General features: G+C 42.5%; 1 protein-coding gene across 1 annotated transcript; it reads left to right on the top strand.

Annotated features, from left to right (window-relative positions):
* Window positions 1-523: 523 nt before the first annotated feature.
* rfesd (Rieske (Fe-S) domain containing) lies at window positions 524-17,758 on the top strand (the record flags this gene model as incomplete). The annotated part of the gene is made up of 4 exons (XM_079582373.1): window positions 524-609; window positions 14,317-14,473; window positions 14,779-14,813; window positions 17,459-17,758. The coding sequence occupies exons 2-4, from the start codon at window positions 14,317-14,319 to the stop codon at window positions 17,756-17,758; spliced, it is 492 nt and encodes a 163-aa protein (XP_079438499.1). The 5' UTR covers window positions 524-609.
* Between the last annotated feature and the right edge of the window lie 1,263 nt (window positions 17,759-19,021).

The following is a 19,021-nucleotide window of genomic DNA, read 5'->3' on the forward strand; positions in this document are numbered from 1 at the left end:
AGGAAAAAGATCTGTGACAGTGGTCTGTAACCTTTAAGATTTGGGTAAAGCTGAACTGGAGAAAGTGGGGATTAAGAGGTTTTAAGTAATAATAATGTAAAATGGTCTTGCATCATTGACCCCTGACCCTGAGAGTGCCACCGATTTTTGAGAAAAGCTATTTTCAAAACAAAACTTTGAAACTCTTCACAGTTTGATTTCTTTGATTCATGTTAATGTTCTAGTTTAGCTGAGTTTCTGCTCTGAAGTAAAGAGCCCTGGTGCTTAATCAAGTGGAGCTTCTCCAATAAATAAACATACAAGCAAACACATACAAATCGAATAAATAACAAATACATCAAATACATATCAGTTACATAAAGTTCAAATCCATTCCAAAAAGAATGAATGTAGGATTTTATTGTATCTTGAACATGTAAGCGACAATACACCTCTAAAAAACTAAAGGCTGTTAAAAAAGTAACCATGACTAACCCCCGTTGTTCATGTTGTGGTCAGCGCGCGGTCGTTGCTGATTGGCCGCTCTTGCTGATAGCGCCAACTGTAGTTTCTCTAAGTTTGGAGATAAAGCTCAGACTCTGGAGCTCCAGGACGCACCGCTCTGTCAGGGTAAGGAACTTTCTACTTAATTCACATATTGTGTATATTCTTCTTTTTTTCCCTTCATATTTTCAAACCACAAAGGCAAGGCAAGTTTATTTATAGGCAACTCAGTTTGCCTTACAGAAGAAGACTGAGAGACGGTGGAAACCTGACCACTATTGATCGAGACACATGAGCTGCTTTTTGGCAGTGCCTCTGACCCTGAACACCTTTTACTTCTGAACACTTCAGGTCAGATACAGCAGCTGAAAATGACAGATCCTGAACCCTCAGCTTTATGCTTGATTTACGACAGTTTGTGCTTTTTTCTGTCATCTCACTATGACCTTGACTTATGACCTTGTTGACTATTGGCAACAGAGTGTTTGATGGTTCTGTGTCCCGTCTCAATATCTTTTGATATTTCGAGAGTGCTGCATCCCTCTGACCAGCCTGAACAATTGGTGATGTTTTTTCTTTCTCACTTTGGTGACTATTGCGTCTGAGATCTCAGCTCAGAACAGAGCCTGCCTCACTGACCTGGGCCTGTTCAGGCGGGAGCTTGATTGTTCGGAATTTTCTACATTTCTTCCCAATTTCCCTCAATTTCTTTCTGAATGTCCTTATTTTCTACCAATTTTTTCCATTTTTGCCACAATTTCTCCTAATTTTCCTACATTTTCCCCCAAATTCTCTTCTTCCCAATTTATCACACATTTCTTGACATTAGCGATGAACCCGATAGTGTATAATATATTATATATTTTAATCTAAATTAAAAAATGATTAAATCGATTTAATCGAAAAAAGTATCATTAAAGTACCAGTATCAAATCTTTTTTTTACAGTACCCAGCCCTGTGGAGGCTAAAGTAAGAGACGAGAAAAAGTGGAGTCCCTGCACATGTTTATTTCTCACTCCAAAAAAGTGAGAAATAGTGAGAAAAAGTAAAACAGGAAAGACCTGGCACCAGTCGAACACAACATCTTCACGGAGACCAGCGCTTCAGAGTAAGAGAGTTCTGCAGACGTTACAGCGACCTCCCTCTCTCCTGGTACAGCTGCGTTTGTGGTTTCTGTGTTCCACATTGTTTTACTGGATGCTTTTGAACATCTTTGCCGTGTTTGTGGTTTGTGGTGTTCGATTGAGAGAGAGAGAGAGTTCAGCAGCTTTTTAAAAGTAAACAGCTCATCAGCCAAAGTTATTTGAGACCTACACATTTCTTCTTCTAAAACACTGAAGAGACATCAAGAGCCTCCCACAGCTGCAGCACAGAGGAGGCGTCACAAGAGGAGCTACAGGAAACACGGAAGGGACAAAAGAGGAGGTATCCGGGCGAGCCTCACAGCTACAGTAAGCCACACATGCCTTCTATTGTTCTGGCTAATGGACGTTGACTGGAGCATAAAACAGATGAACTGCTAAGCTCTTCCCAAAAGATGGTGAAAGACTGTTGTGGAGCGGAGGGAGGAAGAGGAGGAAGAGGAAGAAGGAGGTGGAGCTGACCAGTGCAGGACACCATGCTCTGAAACCGGGAAAAACTCAGGAGGCGCAGCACAGTTTCAGAGGATCACAGAAGACTGAAGGCAGTCAGTCAGGTTTCCTCTGAGTGCTACAGTTTCCCTGACCTCCAAAAACATGCTGGTCAGGTTGGCCCACAGCGGCAGCGCGGCTCAGCGGCAGCGGCTCAGGACTAACACCTGCACACGTTTCGTTGTACGCTTGTACAATGACTAATAAAACACTTATTTGATTTGCTTCACCCACTTGTCCACCTTTCTGTTCCTTGCCTTTTGGCTTTGATTCTGATAGAATCTTCTGAATCCCGGAATCGTCCATCTGGCTGATCCTTCTCCAACACTTCGCTCTTCTCTTGGGACTCTGACGGTTCTGTCTTCAGAATCACATGATCCTCTGGTGGCGCAGCGGTTAGTGCTCTCGTTTCACTAGAAGGTCCAGGGTTCGATTCCCACCTGGACGGGAGGAGTGTGGAGTGTGTGGAGTTTGCATGTTCTCCCCGTGTCTGCGTAGGTTTCCTCCGGGTACTCCGGTTTCCCCTACCACTAAAAACCTGTACAATAGGCCAGGATGACTGATGTGTGTGAGTGAATGTATGGTGGTGGTCAGAGGGACCGTAGACGTGTGCTTCTGTCAGTCTCCCCCAGGGGAAACTGAAGCTGCAGACGTAGTTTCCACCACCGAATGTGGAGTGAATGTAATTGTCTGTAAAGATCTTCTTCTTTACTAGGACACCAGTTATCCTTCTGACGCCTTTGGAGCTTCTAGAACTCCAACCTGCTGTTTTTCTTGGTCCATGTTTCTGAACCATATAAGAGTAACTAAACACTACTACTACTATTACTACTACTACTACTACTACTACTTCACTGCTGCTGTTACATAAGCGCTTGTCTTCACGTTGAACTGAATCATCATTTCTTTTTTTACACAGACTCACAGCTCCCTCACATTCGTGTGTGTGAGGTCCGTGTGCACGTGTCTATGTCGCGTGTGTGTGTGTGTGTGTGTGTGTGCGTGCGTGCGTGCGTGCGTGCGTGTGTGTTCTTGTAAAGCATCACATGTGGGGACGTCCACCTGTATACACACCAGCCATGTGGGGACCTAAAACCTTATGAGGACCTCATTCGAGGTCCCCAGAGGCACAATGCTTTTAAACGGCTAGAAATGGCCTCAAGATGGGCCCCATGTACTTTTCCTGAGAAGTCCCCAGAATGTCCAAAACCTGAATTAGTGTGAGTGTATGCGACCCTAGTGGACACACTGAGGTACTGCAGTCCCCATATGACACCATGTTCTGGTTCTGTGTATCACAGGTCCCCACAAAACAGCGCCCCCACAAGGTGGCTGCTGGTACTGCATCAGTCCTCATATGACACCATGTTCTGGTAGTGTGTATCACCAAGTCCCCACAAAACACCACCACCATGTGTTTGCTGTTGCACTGCACTTATTACAACTTCAACCTTTGTAACCTTTTACGTTATAAATACATGAAAATATTAGTTGTTCTTAATGTAACATGCAATTAAAAAAAAGCAAATAAGCAGGATATGAGAAATATTTAGGGCTTGACGATTACTGTTTTTCTTAAGTTACTAGCTACCATTGCTAAAACTAAAATGGATATATTTTATTGGTAAATGGTCTCAACTTATATTGCGCTTTTCCACCTACATACTGTAGGCACACAGCAAGGAACCATTCACTCTCTCATTCATACAACAGTGTACGCAGACACTTGAGGCATGGAGGGTGAAGTGTCTGGCCCAAGGACACAAGGTCAGTACGCAAATTTGAACCCCCGACCTTCTGATCATGAGATGACCCGCTCCACCAACTGTGCCACAGTCACCACCATTATCGTTTAATGATTATTATTTCAACTTAATTCAATATAAGCGTAATGTTAACATGATTTGTTAACACAGACAACCCAAAAGAAAATCCTAAAAAATAAAATAAATGTTCTCTTCAGCCTTCAGCCCTATCTGCAGAGGGACTTTTATCTGCCCTGAGTCTATCTATAGCCTGTCCTAGGAGCGATCACTGTTATTGTTTGCCTCCACGATTTTTACCAGATGAAGGTAGAAAAGTGCCATAAATGTGATTTAATGTAGGCTTCACATGAACAGGATTTCACCAGTCTAGAGCTGTGGGCTGTGTGGAACATGCTGTAGGTGTCTCCAGAGCAGTAGCCTACCTAAGTGTTGGAAGTGAATATCCAACATCCAACGTGAAACCAACTTCAATGTGCACCACATCATTTGCCTCCCATGAACTTTCATAGCGGCCTCTATCTTTTTATCTTCACTACAAGGGCGTTTATTAACAGCGCTGGCTGCTTTGAATCAAGTCTAAATCAGTCATTAAATCTATGTCATTAACCATTGCGTGAATATTTGTAAAGCACTTTGAGTTATTTTGCATGAATGGTTCTCTTCAAATACAGTTGATGGATTGACAAATAGAATTATAAATTGGCTTGTCTGAGTGTTGGGGAGGGACTTGTGTCCTGCTTCTGCTCCTCCCTCTCACCTCTCTGTATGCAGGGGCTCCACCCTCCCCCATGGCTACTGGGTGTGGCTTCTCAGCTGTCCCCTAAGATTGGCTGCATCTGGCCTGGTGGCTCAGCTCAGTCCCAGCCTGGTCTCCAGCCACCTTTGCCATTTTTGTAGTAAAACTTTGTAATAAAATTGGTATTTAACCGCCCTTCTGGTTGCTTTCCTCATTGAGCCGGTCGGGACAATTTGTGAAAAAGGAGCTATATTAAAGCTGTTAATATTGTTGTTTTGTTTACAATAGTGACGTTTAAAGAACAATTAACACTGAGAGGTCCATTAAAACGAACTAGAAAAAAAACATCTAGGGATGCACCGATAGTATCAGGTATCCAGGACCTAGGAAACAAATGACAAATTAAGCCTTGGAAAAAATGATTAATAATAATGAAAATTATATTCAATAAAAAAAAAAGAATAAAATAGCATATGTAAGATTCTCATATAACTAAATCTACGTTTCTCAGGTAAATGGGTAACTACTAACTAGTCTGCTATGATATAGTCTATAAACCATCTATACACAAGAATGTTTGAGAAAAATGCATGGTACTCGTTTTGGTATTCGGTGTTGGCAAGTAGGCTACTCAAGTCAAAGTACTCATAACAGTTTTAGAAAAAAGTAGTATCGGTGCATCCCTATCAACAATAACAACAGACTGGTGGTGATGCTCCATCATGACACAAACTGGGATTAACAGGTCCTCATAATGTCCATCTCTAAACTGTCTCATTATACAAAATGGTGGCTTGACTACATCGTGATACACAAACCAGGATAAACAGGTCCTCATAATGTCCATCTCTAAACTGTCTCATTATACAAAATGGTGGCTTGACTACATCGTGATACACAAACCTGGATTAACAGGTCCTCATAATGTTCATCTCTAAACTGTCTCATTATACAAAATGGTGGCTTGACTACATCGTGATACACAAACCAGGATTAACAGGTCCTCATAATGTCCATCTCTAAACTGTCTCATTATACAAAATGGTGGCTTGACTACATTGTGACACACAGGTATTAGCTATGTGCTAACTACCGACCATTGCACAATATTTTACAAGAAAGAAAACATTCAATACTACATTGAAAAACTTTTCAGTTTATAAAGTTTTAGACAAATCTTCAATTGAACATTTTTTATTCTGTGTCCAAAAGTTGGAGCATAGCTGATTAGCAGACATCATGCTTTAAAACTCTTAATATTTAATTCTTCTTTTGAAATCAATGCTAAAAATAAATTGGATATTAAGGCTTTAAGTAGCCTGTGGACACAGGCACAATTTTCACTGTAGGCATATGTGAAAATGCCATTCCTCCTTCGTCTAATTTATTTAACCCTTTGTCTTTTGATATTCTTTAAAAAATTAGCATTGGTTTGTTTTGGTTTGCAAAATCCCTGGCCGCCATTTTGTATTGCGGGGGAGGAGCTAGTGGTGCCACTACCCGTGCTCTGCATCTCTCTGCATCTGCGTCCACGACAGATGTCACGTAGCTTACAGTCAACAAACTGGTAAGTCTTTTTTGGAGAGTTAACTATGTTAGACATGACAAATTAGTTTGCAATGTTCATGTTCTAAGATATGTGCTCAAAAACGTTTCAAAAACAGTGCTAAGTACTGTGGCAATGTGCTAGCTTTTCTGTTCATTTCTACCACAATATAAAGAGACAGACTTATTTTTTGCTCAACTGTCTACTTGAAGGAAGGTATGTGAGGCTCTTTTTTTTTTAGATTAGATTGTTGAAAAGTTTAGTGGATATTAGCTTGATTAGCTAGCTGCATGGTGGTTAGCTATCATGCTAGTTGTACATTAGCAAAACCAGACTCACGTGGCCTCACTTTTCTTTAACAAGGAATACATTATACAGTTAAAACGTTGGTGTAAAGTAATTAGACATTTATCTTGAGCTCCACAATACTGGTGGGCATTTTTTTTGCATTGGGTCGTCCATAACTTTTCTGTCTGACCCAGTCTTAGCTTTGAGAATAACCATAACATTGAACATGTTTAGCATAGTGGTAAGAAGCTGCTGTAGCACCATGTGCTGTGGGAAGTGGAGCTGAGACTGCCACAGAGGCATTAAACATAAATAACTCATCTAACAATGGGACAATAGACTATGTCTGAGATCTCAGGACGTTAAGCAAAGATTGTTCACAGCTACCATAGTTAACTCAACCTTATTTTTTCAGCAACAATGAATGAGTCGAAGGATAAAGAGGGACATGGGAAATCTGAGGTGAGATGTTTTTTCTTCTTCTTGTGAACCACTGTACTGTATAGAAAAGGCTTTATTTATTCATTCATTTTTTAATACATGTATAAAAGGAATACCACTACATGGCCATAATGTTTTATCCAATGTTTTAACCTTAAGTCTCATGCTGTTCATAGGGCAGATACATGTAAACACAGCGAGTGATTTTTTGTTTTGTTTTGTAGTCACAAGTAAGATATTTGTGTTGTCTGCAGACATTGAGAAATCACCACGATGCCTGTGTGACCCGACAAGAAGAGTGGCTCACAAAGGAACCACACAAGAACTTTGAAATTACATCACTACCTCAAGTTGTAAGTCTGTGCATACAATATTGTTTAAGGCAAGACACTGCAGGGTAATGGGCTATATGCACAGTGACCCCACGTGATTTCCGCCTGGACAGTCAGCCAGACGCTGTCCTTCCTGTCCGAATTAGCAGGTCCCACAGAAATGAAGCAATAGCTTAAGATTTGGTAAAGGACAGCGAGTAAAAGTTCGGATGTGGCTGGAGCAGGTTAGAAAATATTACATGAGACGTAACGACTTCACTGGAGGAAACTCCGTGTTCATAACGTGGATGTTTTTGTCTTGAGGCTAACGCGGCTAACACACAAAATAAAAAATAAAACTAGCAAGGCGTTTGGAACGAGCCTGCGCAAAAAAGAATCGTCCTGTTAGTTTAAATTATATTGACTTGTTTACATGTTATATTATCATTTTTAACACTAGCCTTTAGCTCTAAGATAAAAGCTCCGCCCTCACGACAGCTGGCGTTTCCTTTGGGACAGATTCACAGTGAACATGATGTTTGTAACACGTTGCTGTGACTCCATCAGTAACTCGTTCTCCTTAACCAGATCCTGAGCTTCTCTACATTTGTGTGGGAACCTGCTCATTGTGAATGTAAACGATCAGCGACAAGAAGTCCAGCGTCTGGCTGACTGTCCAGGAAGACGTCACGTGGGGAAACTTTGCATATAGCCTATAAGGAAAAAAATAACGCCCCATAGTTAACCGGATATTTTAATAAAGAGTTTTCTACAGCAATATAAACAAATATCTCTGTCCACATGACAGATTATGCGCAAAACAGATTACTCTATCCCACGAAAGTTATATATTTTCCCAACACTTTTTTTTTATATAGCAAATAAAGTTTGACTTTGCATTTTTTTTATTTTGCTGAGGTTTAGCTCAGCCACTCAACTCATGGAGAAACTTTAGCAAGGTCAACCCGTCAAAAAAAGGTCTCTCTGTCTAATGAATAAGTTCTGAGAAAAAAGAAATAAAGAAATCTGCAGCCGCAGTGCATGTGACGTCGCGCAGCTCGGAGAAAGTAGTGGCTTCTGTCCAAATCGCTAACAGAATGAGTGGACTATACACTACTATATAATGCAGGCCTATATAGTGAATGAGGGGTTAGGGACTAGGGTGGACATTCGGACACAAGCCAGGTCTGGTCTCCTGTCCAGACCTGTTCACGTCCAGGTCTAGTTGCGTCCAGGTTGTGTCCTGTTAAATGACTGCATGCCCAAATCCATAATTGAGTCTTGTCTTTTTCAGTCAAACCCCAGAAAGGATGACATGTCCACATCTGAAGGCAGCCAAGATGAGTATGTCCCAGATCACACAAAGAGCAGCACAGACAGTGAAGACGACGATTCATCTGCCCACCAGAAACAACCACATAGAAAGAATCTGGATCAAATAAATATAGATCCACAAGGTAAGATAAGTTTCACAATGCCATGTACTGTTACTTCCTGTTATCTATTAAGTGTCCTGGTAACCATTTCATTTTTGTTTTTAGAGGGGGTCATGGAAGACACAGAAGCATCAGATGATGAAACTGATCCAATCTCAGCCCCAGATTCGTCATCTTCAAAATCTCCAGGTATTTGAACAAGTAACACTTGACACATGTGGGGGAGAGGGAGAGGAGGCGAAGGACACAAAGGGAGGAGACCAAGGACAAGAAAACAAGACAATTATTTCCTGTATTTTGCTTAGATTAATCTCATTATGTCCACAGGAACCAGGAAGAGGGGAGAGCCTGCACTCTTTCAACCAGGAAGTGAAGATCATATCCCTGGGTTTTCTTCGAAGTCTCCAGGTATTTTAAACAATCAATGAAGGAGAGAGTTTGGCTGTTTGTTTCGGTAAGAAGAGATTCAGGACAGAAGAGAGAGTGTGACCGGGGAGAGGAGACGGGTGAGAGAGATACAGGACAGACATAGGGGAGAGAGGAGGAGACTGATGAGAGAAATACAGGACAGACGGAGGGGAGAGAGGAGGAGACTGATGAGAGAGATACAGGACAGACATAGGGGAGAGAGGAGGAGACTGAGGAGAGAGATGCAGGACAGGCGGAGGGGAGAGAGGAGGAGACTGATGAGAGAAATACAGGACAGACGGAGGGGAGAGAGGAGGAGACTGAGGAGAGAAATACGGGACAGGTGGAGGGGAGAGAGGAGGAGACTGAGGAGAGAGATGCAGGACAGGCGGAGGGGAGAGAGGCTAACGGATGAGAGGGAGGAGGGGAGTGAGAGGAGTAGAAATGGGAGCGGAAGGGGGAGAGAAGACGAAGGAGAAACGGATACAAACAGGGATGGAGGAGTAAAGAGAGGGAGACTGCAGCAATGCTCAGCATTGCGTCTCTATTATTCTGTGGGTCTTCAAACACGTGTTGACGTTGGCATTAGTTACTGTGTGAACCATGTATATATTGCTCTCACAATTCATACATTTAATTTAAAAGGGACAGAAATAAAGCTGAAGCTGTAATTACAAAAAAAAAAAAAAAAAAACAATTTCATGTTGGTGAGTGAAATCAATGATTTCTTTATGCCCATAGAACCAAGGAAAAGATTATTATTAGCTATATACTAGTTTAGTTTACTAATAACTTGTCTTGAACACTCAGGACAGACGGGAGGAAAGGGCAGACACCGACGCCAACAGAAGAAATGTCTACTTCCACTGGTAAAGCTCATTCCAACTACTTGCAATACAATTGGTTATTGTCTGTAAAGTCATAGTAAGTCATGTCTATGTCTTTGTTGTCGTCTTGTTATATTTTACTTTTTTTTTTTTCTGCATGCCCTTATGGCCTTGTAGATTTAAAGTTTGTATAGCTTATTTTTACCTGAATTCTATGTTTGTTGCACGATTGTACTGAGAAACATTGCTAGTTTGTGAACCTGTTCTCAAACAATGGCAATAAAAAGTGTTCTGATTCTAGTTTTTGCATATCTTCCAGGATCTAAAGGAAAAAAGAGACCGTGGACAGTGCAGGAAGTGAATGCAGTAGAGGAAACCCTCATGGACAACATTCAGTCTGGAAAGGTCCCTGGTAAGGCGCAGTGCATCCAATGTATTGAAGAGTCTGCTGGGGCACTTTAAACAAGGACATGGGAGGGTGTCAAATTTTACGTCAAAAACCGGATTGAGGCTGGGAGACGACAAAGTTGTAAAAGAAAGTAATAAGTAAGTGCTTATGCCACATTAGGTACGATGACAGAAACCGTTTTTGTAAGAGTTGGCTAAAGAAAACGTTGTCCTGTTGTATATATTTTTTTTGGCTTTTATTGATCCTTAAAGGAATAGGCCACTGTGCTTCCATACTGAGATATGTTCTTATCTTAGCTTTGACGAGTTCTTTAGGACCTGTCTGATCTTCCCCCGTGGCTTCAGTCACGTAAACACAGCGCAGACAGCGTTAGCATTTAGCCTCTCCCTCTCTCCTCTATAGCTCCAAAACAGGTCAAGATAGAAGCTACCAAGCTCTTCCACATTTTCCCTATTTAAATATGGTTACGTGAAGTGTTCCACTACAAAGTATAATTACACACAATTAAACGATGTGGATTTTCTAAGCGGATAAAAGGGGGGACTATATTGTAAGGCGTAATAATACCAGGAGTAATTTGGCATCCGCACAGTAAAGTGAAGATTACTGTGCAGTAAAGTGAAGATTACTGCGCGGATTTCGATCTACTTCTGGTATTATTACGCCTTACAATATAGTTCCCCTTTTTATCTGCTTAGAAAATCCACATTGTTTAATTGTGTGTAATTATACTTTGTAGTGGAACACTTCACGTAACCATATTTAAATAGGGAAAACGTGGAAGAGCTTGGTAGCTTCTATCTTGACCTGTTTTGGAGCTATAGAGGAGAGAGGGAGAGGCTAAATGCTAACGCCGTCTGCGCTGTGTTTTTTTGTGACTGAAGATCAGACAGGTCCTAAAGAACTCGTCACAGCTCAGGTAAGAAACATATCTCAGTATGTACAAACAGTTGCCTATTCCTTTAAAGGAACAGGCAACTGTTTTTTCAGTCTGAGATATGTTCTTGCCTGAGCCTGATTGTGATTTGATGTGTGAAACCATACACATTAGCATTTAGCCTCTCCTCCTCTCCTCTATGTGGCCAAATGGGGGTGAAGTTAGAAGCGACCAAGCTCCTCCACGTTCCCCCTATATGGTTATGTGAGATCCAAGTATAGTTACACAAAATTAAACATGTCAATTTTCTAAGTGGATGAAAAGGGGAACTATATTGTAAGGCGTAATAACACTTAAGAAGCACTTTGGCGTCTTACTGCGCAGATGTCGAGGTGCAACTACTCATGTAACTGTATTTAAACATGGGAAACGTGGAAGAGCTTGGTGGCTTCTAACTTAACCCCATTTAGCCCCATAGAGGAGTGGAGATGAGGCTAAATGCTAACAACATCTTTGGTCTTTTTGACTGAGTGCACGCACAAAGACCAGACAGGTGCACATTAACTCGTCTAAGCTCAGGTAAGAACATATGTCAGTATGGAAAACCGGTGGCCTGTTCCTTTAAATACAGGAAGTAACAGCTAGAGGTAGAGTTTTCATACTGTTGTGCAATCGTAAAGTTGTGCAAGAGTCTAAAGTAGAGACCTGTACAGGAATGGATTTTGTGGATTATGTTTTGGTCTGACCGCCCGTTCCCGCCTAAGGCTTTATGAATCCTGACCGATCCTACAAAATTAGTGTCGAGTCCTGCAAGTCTCGTGAGAATTCCCGCCCGTTGCAGGTCTCTAGTCAAGAATTCTATTAAACTTTCCCTCCAACTTACTCGTGTTGAAGAACATGCATGATAACTGGCAAACCGTTGGGCGACAGACCCATGTTCACTTTTTTGTAAATAAATATTTCATTGTTAATGAACATTTGTTGGGCATTGATTTTTTTGTTTTAAACCTCCTCCTTTTTCCTGTTAACCTATCTACCAACATTCAAAAATAACAAAAAATACAAGAAATACCATTTTCCCCACTATTGCCATCTGGTGGTTGTTTCAGGTACTACATAATAGACAGGTCCCCAAAAGTCACCAATTACCGGACAAAAAATAAAAAAGAAAACTTAGGAGATTTTGGTTCAAAATTTGCATTTGGAGCCCAAGGCTCAAGAAAAAATTTTGAGAGTGGTTTTAGTGGCTCTATTCCCTTAAAAAAAATGGGGTCCCCATATGGAGCAGTTTGCCTTGAGGTCCCCATTTGTACTGATTTACAAGTATGTGTGTGTGTGTGCGTGCGTGTGTGTGTGTGTGTGTGTGTGTGCACGTGTCTATGTCGCGCACGTGTGTGTGTGTGTGTGTGTGTGTGTGTGTGTGTGTGTGTGTGCGCACGTGTCAGTGAAGTGTTAGTGAAGTGACTCGTATCATTCCCCTGAGCTGTGGGTCACATGAGCGTCTCTCAAGGCTCAGTCCTGACTCCCATTGTCACATACTGAAAATACTATACTGCAGTACAATGGTAGTACTGTGATATGGTTGATTAGAACATTCTACTGGCTTGGTACAAACAAATATTTTCAGTAAACATCCAAGAAAGACAGAAAAGATGGTCACTAGTCAGAGGAACAGGCGACTTTAAAAACTAAACTAAGTAATGGATCAAAACGACTGTGAAAATGTATTTTGGACGTGAATACTGTGAGGGGTGGGCGTAAATAATGTACAATCTTCTGGTGTTTGTGAAATCTGTCAAGAAGGACAATCTGGAAGTGACTGAGGTGAATGAAGATGGCTCATGTCCTTCAGGCTGCATGGACTTGGTCTGCTCGTGTTTTTGGTGTCACTTCTGAATGACACTGTCCCATTAAAACGTTTTCACCTTGCAAGAACCAATCACGTAATCAATTTGGCCAATTTCAAAATGTAGTAAGCCAATAACGTAATAATGATATGTTGCCGATAATGTTACTCATCCCTAAACGTGACCCAACCGTCCTATTCGTCGTATTCTGCAGATGCCACCATATTAGTCCAGTGCTCCGGTCTCTGCTCTGGCTTCCTGTCGCTCAGAGAATTGGGTTGCGTCTGAAGTTCTCAAATACGTAGCTCCTAAGCCCTGATCCAAGCTCCTAACACTTATGACGTGGTGAGGTCAAATCAAAATCAAATAAAAAAGGTCAACCCTATGCAGCTTCTGCAGCATTTTCCCAATCGTACCGTCCTTAACCAGGGCGGGAGACACAGAGGAAGTGACATCATCATCAGCTGTTTCAGAAAAGACTACATCACCCATATAGTAATGGACTACAAAAACACCCCAACTGCTGCCACTGACTTAAATGACTCAAACATGAACCACAATAATGATATGAGCAGAGAAAACAGACAAAACAGAGCAGAGAAGACAGACAATGATAAAAAAGCTGTTTGAGATTTACCTTCATCACAGAAATAAAACATACTCTGGTCAAATATTTCACCAAATCCTGTGCTTTGGTTCATCCTCAGAGAAAGAGGCAGTGTTAAAGGAATAGGCCACCGTGTTTACATACTGAGATATGTTCTTACCTAACCTTAGTCGAGTTAATATATCCCCGTCTGGTCTTTGTCCGTGCGCTCACACATACGCAGCCTCTCCCACATGTCATATAGCTCCAAAAAAGCTCACGATAGAAGCTACCAAGCTCTTCCACGTGTTCCCTATTTAAATAAAGTTACGTGAAGTGTTTTCATGCGAAGTATATTTACACAGAAATGTAACGATTGTGTAGTCGATTTTAGAAGCAGATAAAAAGGGGAACTATATTGTGAGGCGTAATGATACGAGGAGCACAACATCCGCGCAGTAACTCCTAAAGACTTCCCCCGCTCACTTCCGTCAATAACCTTTTGCGTTGGCGGCCGTTAGTACGTTATTGGCCGTCATCACGTTGTCAACCGTTATTGTGTTATCGGCCGTTAAAATGTTTTTAGCCGTTATTACGTTATTGGTCGTCACTCCTCTTTAAGTCATTATCGAGCACTGACCTTCACGTGTTTGTCTTACGACTAAATACTGTCCTATTTGTTTCGTTTACACTCTTCTAAATAACGCTCATGTTCCGGGTCAGATGGAGGTCGGGGCTCAGGCTTCAGATGGACTGTACTTCGTGGGGACGAAGGAGGAGCTGATCGCAGCCAAACGAACCGTTCTGACGCTGGACGGGCGAGATGTTCTCATCATCCACCACCAGGGGGAGTTCTACGCCATCGACTGCTACTGCTACCGTCAGTAACTCCTTCATAATGAGCTCACCTCATGACAGAGACAGGTCCATGTCAAATTTATACGTTTAAGTCCAGGCTGTGGTGGAACACATGGATTTTCCCTGTTGTGGTCAGTGGTCAGGAGTCCAGTGCTCCAGAGACCAAACTCTCCCTGTACAATGATTACTTTGAACTAAACAACATTTGGATTATGAATGTTGAGAGATGGTGGACGGTCTGTTGCGCTCTCTGGTGTGGCAGTGCAGTATTTGTACTGTGTTTGTAGTAGTACCTAATGAAGTATACTGTGTGTGTTGTTCCTCCAGATGCCGGGACATCGCTGCAGAACGGAGACATTGAGGTAAATCCTCCTGAAAACTGTTTGGAATTAAAGAGACATTCACCTAAAAAAAAGATGAATTTACAACATTTACAAGGAGTGAATCGCTTGTACAGGCTCTCAGTCGTCCAGGAAATTCACATTAGAGTGAAGGTTTGAATTGTTGACTGGACTGAGTTGGTTGAGGATGTTTTGAGTCAATCATCAGAAGCTTCTTCCAAAGCTCCGGTCTGGGTCTGTCTATAGTCTGTCGTCAGCCCTATCTGCAGAGAGACTCCCATCAGCCCTGGGTCTGTCTATAGTCTGTCGTCAGTCCCATCTGCAGAGAGACTCCCATCAGCCCTGGGTCTGTCTATAGTCTGTCTTCAGCCCTATCTGCAGAGAGACTCCCATCAGCCCTGGGTCTGTCTATAGTCTGTTGTCAGCCCTATCTGCAGAGAGACTCCCATCAGCCCTGGGTCTTATAGTCTGTCGTCAGCCCTATCTGCAGAGAGACTCCCATCAGCCCTGGGTCTGTCTATAGTCTGTCGTCAGTCCTATCTGCAGAGAGACTCCCATCAGCCCTGGGTCTGTCTATAGTCTGTCGTCAGTCCTATCTGCAGAGAGACTCCCATCAGCCCTGGGTCTGTCTATAGTCTGTCGTCAGTCCCATCTGCAGAGAGACTCCCATCAGCCCTGGGTCTGTCTACAGTCTGTCGTCAGCCCTATCTGCAGAGAGACTCCCATCAGCCCTGGGTCTGTCTATAGTCTGTCAGCCCTATCTGCAGAGAGACTCCCATCAGCCCTGGGTCTGTCTATAGTCTGTCGTCAGTCCTATCTGCAGAGAGACTCCCATCAGCCCTGGGTCTGTCTAGTCTGTCGTCAGCCCTTTCTGCGTTGTTAATGTCAAGCCCTGATTGTAGTTTATAAGTCTTTTCGTTTTATTGCTATTTACAGTGATTCCAGTGTACAGTGGCGAGAAAAGTAAAGTAAGTCTGGAATTTCTCACATTTCTGCCTAAATTGGCCTCTAAATGTGGTCTAATCAGTGTCTGCCTGAACTAACACCACCCACACATTTACATTTGATCATGTTTTTATTGGCAATAACATGTAAACATTCACAGGAGAGCGTGGAATAAGTAAGTACACTGCCTGGCTAAATATCCTTCAAGAGCAAATTAAACAAATGTATGCAGATATTTAGAGTCAGGTGTGAGCCAATCTGAAGTCCAGTCACTGAAGTGTGGCTTAAAGCTGCTCTGGGCACTGAAAAACACACACTGTCTCTTATTGAGAAGCATTGTCTGATGTGCACCATGCCTCACTTCAAAGAGCACTCTGAAGACCAACAATTAAGAACTGTTGATTTGTATAAAGGTCACAGAACCATATCTAAAAGTCTTGATGTTCAAAAATCCACGGTTAGAAATTGTTTCTATAAATGGAGACAGTTTGGCTTGTCTGTTGCTTCACTTCAAAGGAGTGTCTGTCCTGTAAAGATGACTCCAAGAGCTCAGCGCAGAATACTTAATGAGGTAGAAAAGAACCCTAGAGTGTCAGCTAAAGACGTACAGAAATCACTGGCACAGGCCGACATCTCTGCTGACACGTCTACAATGCGTAAAACATTGAACAAGAATGGGGTTCATGGAGGAAGCCACTGCTAAAAAAAAAACATTTCTACACGTTTGAAGTTTGCAGAAGAGCACTTGGATGCTCCACAGCACGCCAGGCAAAATATTCTGTTCTTTGATGAACCCAAAGTTAAATAGTTTGGGAGGAACACACAACGTCATGTATGGAGGAAAAATGGAACAGCACAACAACAAAACCCTCTGCTCACTTTGAGGTCTGAAGCAGGAGCATCATGGTGCGGGGCTGTTTTGTTGCCTCAGGGCCTGGACAACGTGACATCATCAATGAAAAAATGGGTTCACACGTTTATAAAGATGTTTTTGCAGAAACGCTTGAGGCCACCTGTCCAACAGCTGAAGCTCAACAGAGGATGGAGCTGCAGCGAGACAATGACCCAAAGCACAAAAGCAAATCCACTTCAGAATGGTTTCAGAAGAGTAACATGTGCGTTCCCCCATTCCACACCATCTTGTGAATATTTACATGTTATTGCCATTAAAAACATGATCAAATGTAAATGTGTGGGTGGTGTTAGTTCAGGCAGACACTGTTTAATCATTCCTGTGATTTTGATGAAGATCAGACCACATTTACAGACCAATTTAGGCAGAAATGTGAGAAATTCCAGATGGTGTTTACTTTCGCCGCTGTAAGTCTGAAAAATATAGTTTTTTGGCTTTTGTTTGTTTGTTTGGCCTCTGACCCTCTTTTGAGGCCTGAAGTGGTGAAATGTTGTGCTTGGTGTGTGTTCTTGTACCTACAACATTGTGAGGACCAGTGTGAGTTTTTAACCAACAGAGTGAGGACATTTTGGATGGTCCTTACGTATTTGAAGGACTGTTTGAGGGTCAAGATGTGGTTTTAGGGTTAGGGTTGGGTTAAGATCAGGGTTAGGATTAAGGTTAGGTTTAAGGGTTAGGGTTCAGGGTTAGGCTCTGGGTAATACATTATGTCTATGTGTGTCCTCACTAAGATAGAAGTACAAGATTGTGTATGTGTGGTGGAAGTGTCTTGCTTGTGGGCACAGTGTCAGTCCTGTCTCTGTTCCAGGACATCGACAGCCAGCGCTGCATCACATGCCCCAAACACAAGTACAAGATCAGCCTGCCCGCGGGGGAGGGGCTGTACCGGGGGCGGGACCGCAGCCAGGACCCACCCCCTCTGCGTTGGTTCTCCAAGGGGGTGAAGCAGCGCGTGCACCAGCTGACGGAGCGGCAGGGGGCGCTGTTCCTCCGCCTCTCCGCCGGCGGGTGGGTGGAGTCAGACTACTACCAGGGCGAGAAAGGGCGGGTGGAGAGAGAGAGGGCGGCGTCGCAGGACAGCGGCGGCAAAGACGACAGCACCGAGTAAATGCTTCAATAAAAAACACAACGAAAACTATCTCAGCATTTTCTTTACTGCCCCCTGCTGCCAGAGGCGGGAAAGTACTACTGCTTCAGATAACTCCAATAACAGTCCAAATCTTTAAGCATTCCTGATGCAAGTCAGCCATTTTATATCCCCTACTGCCACCTCTGGTCATACGTGTAACAGCAGCTTCTATATTAAGCTCGTGCATGACAGCACTTCAGACCCGAATGAACACCTTTCTGAGTGACAGTGCAGGATTTTAGAGGCAGTTGTGGTGAACAGGTCTGAGCTCATTCTACACATTAGGACATGGTTGGAACATGTAGAGGGAGGAAAATACTTAGTTTTAACTCTGTATAGTCCCTTTAAGGAAGAATCTGAGTAGAAAGTCCAAATACTTTTACATAAAATAACTGATGAAAATGTACCGGAACATGATGGGGACAAACCTCTTCCTTCCTGAGTCAATGGAATTGACAGTGCATTTGCACAGCGCCACCTATTGTTCATAGACTGTGCATGAGCAGGCTTTTAACATGAACCAAACAAAAGGACAAACGGACATTTATAAAAATAGAGTGGAGCACAATGTTTAAGATTTATATTTCAAATGAAGAAGTTCTCAACAACCACTACGCGAGTAAAGTACAGATCCTCAAATACTACTGTAGAGACAGTACTGTAGTGAAGTTACTGCTGCTGGACGCCTGGCTACATCAATGTTATTCTGCTTTTATCAACTAAAAAATGTAATAAAATGAAATGCTTTTTGACCTAGTATTCAAACTCTGTGAAAGTGATATCACATCATTCCAGTCCTGGCTTTGCTTCATTGGGTGCTCCTCAAGTTAAGTGCAATAAATGAAACAATATAACGAGTCAACTGACCATTGTACAGATATTTTACAAAAAGTAAATTACCATATATAAAGATTGTGTGTGTGTGTCGGTCCATGTCCTTCAAACCCTTCATATGAATCTTTTTCTGATTTGTAAATGCACTTCTCTAAAACACACGCACATGTTTATTTTTGTGTATGATTTGTGTTATGAACTAGTTTAACAGTCGGGCCCAGTGGTTTAAAGTGACTATGAAAAAGGGGCGGGGCATAGAAACCAGGATGTACCGCTGAGGTGGGGTTGTTAAGAAAGAGAAAGAGGAGAAAGGGGGAGGGAGAGGGGAGAAAGGAGAGAGAGAGGAGAGTGAGGGGAGGGAGAGGGGAGAGAGACAGAGAGGGTAGGGGGAGAGAGGGAAGGGAGAGA

This window comes from Gobius niger (genome assembly GCF_951799975.1).
Source record: "Gobius niger genome assembly, chromosome: 24".
NCBI lineage: Eukaryota > Metazoa > Chordata > Actinopteri > Gobiiformes > Gobiidae > Gobius > Gobius niger.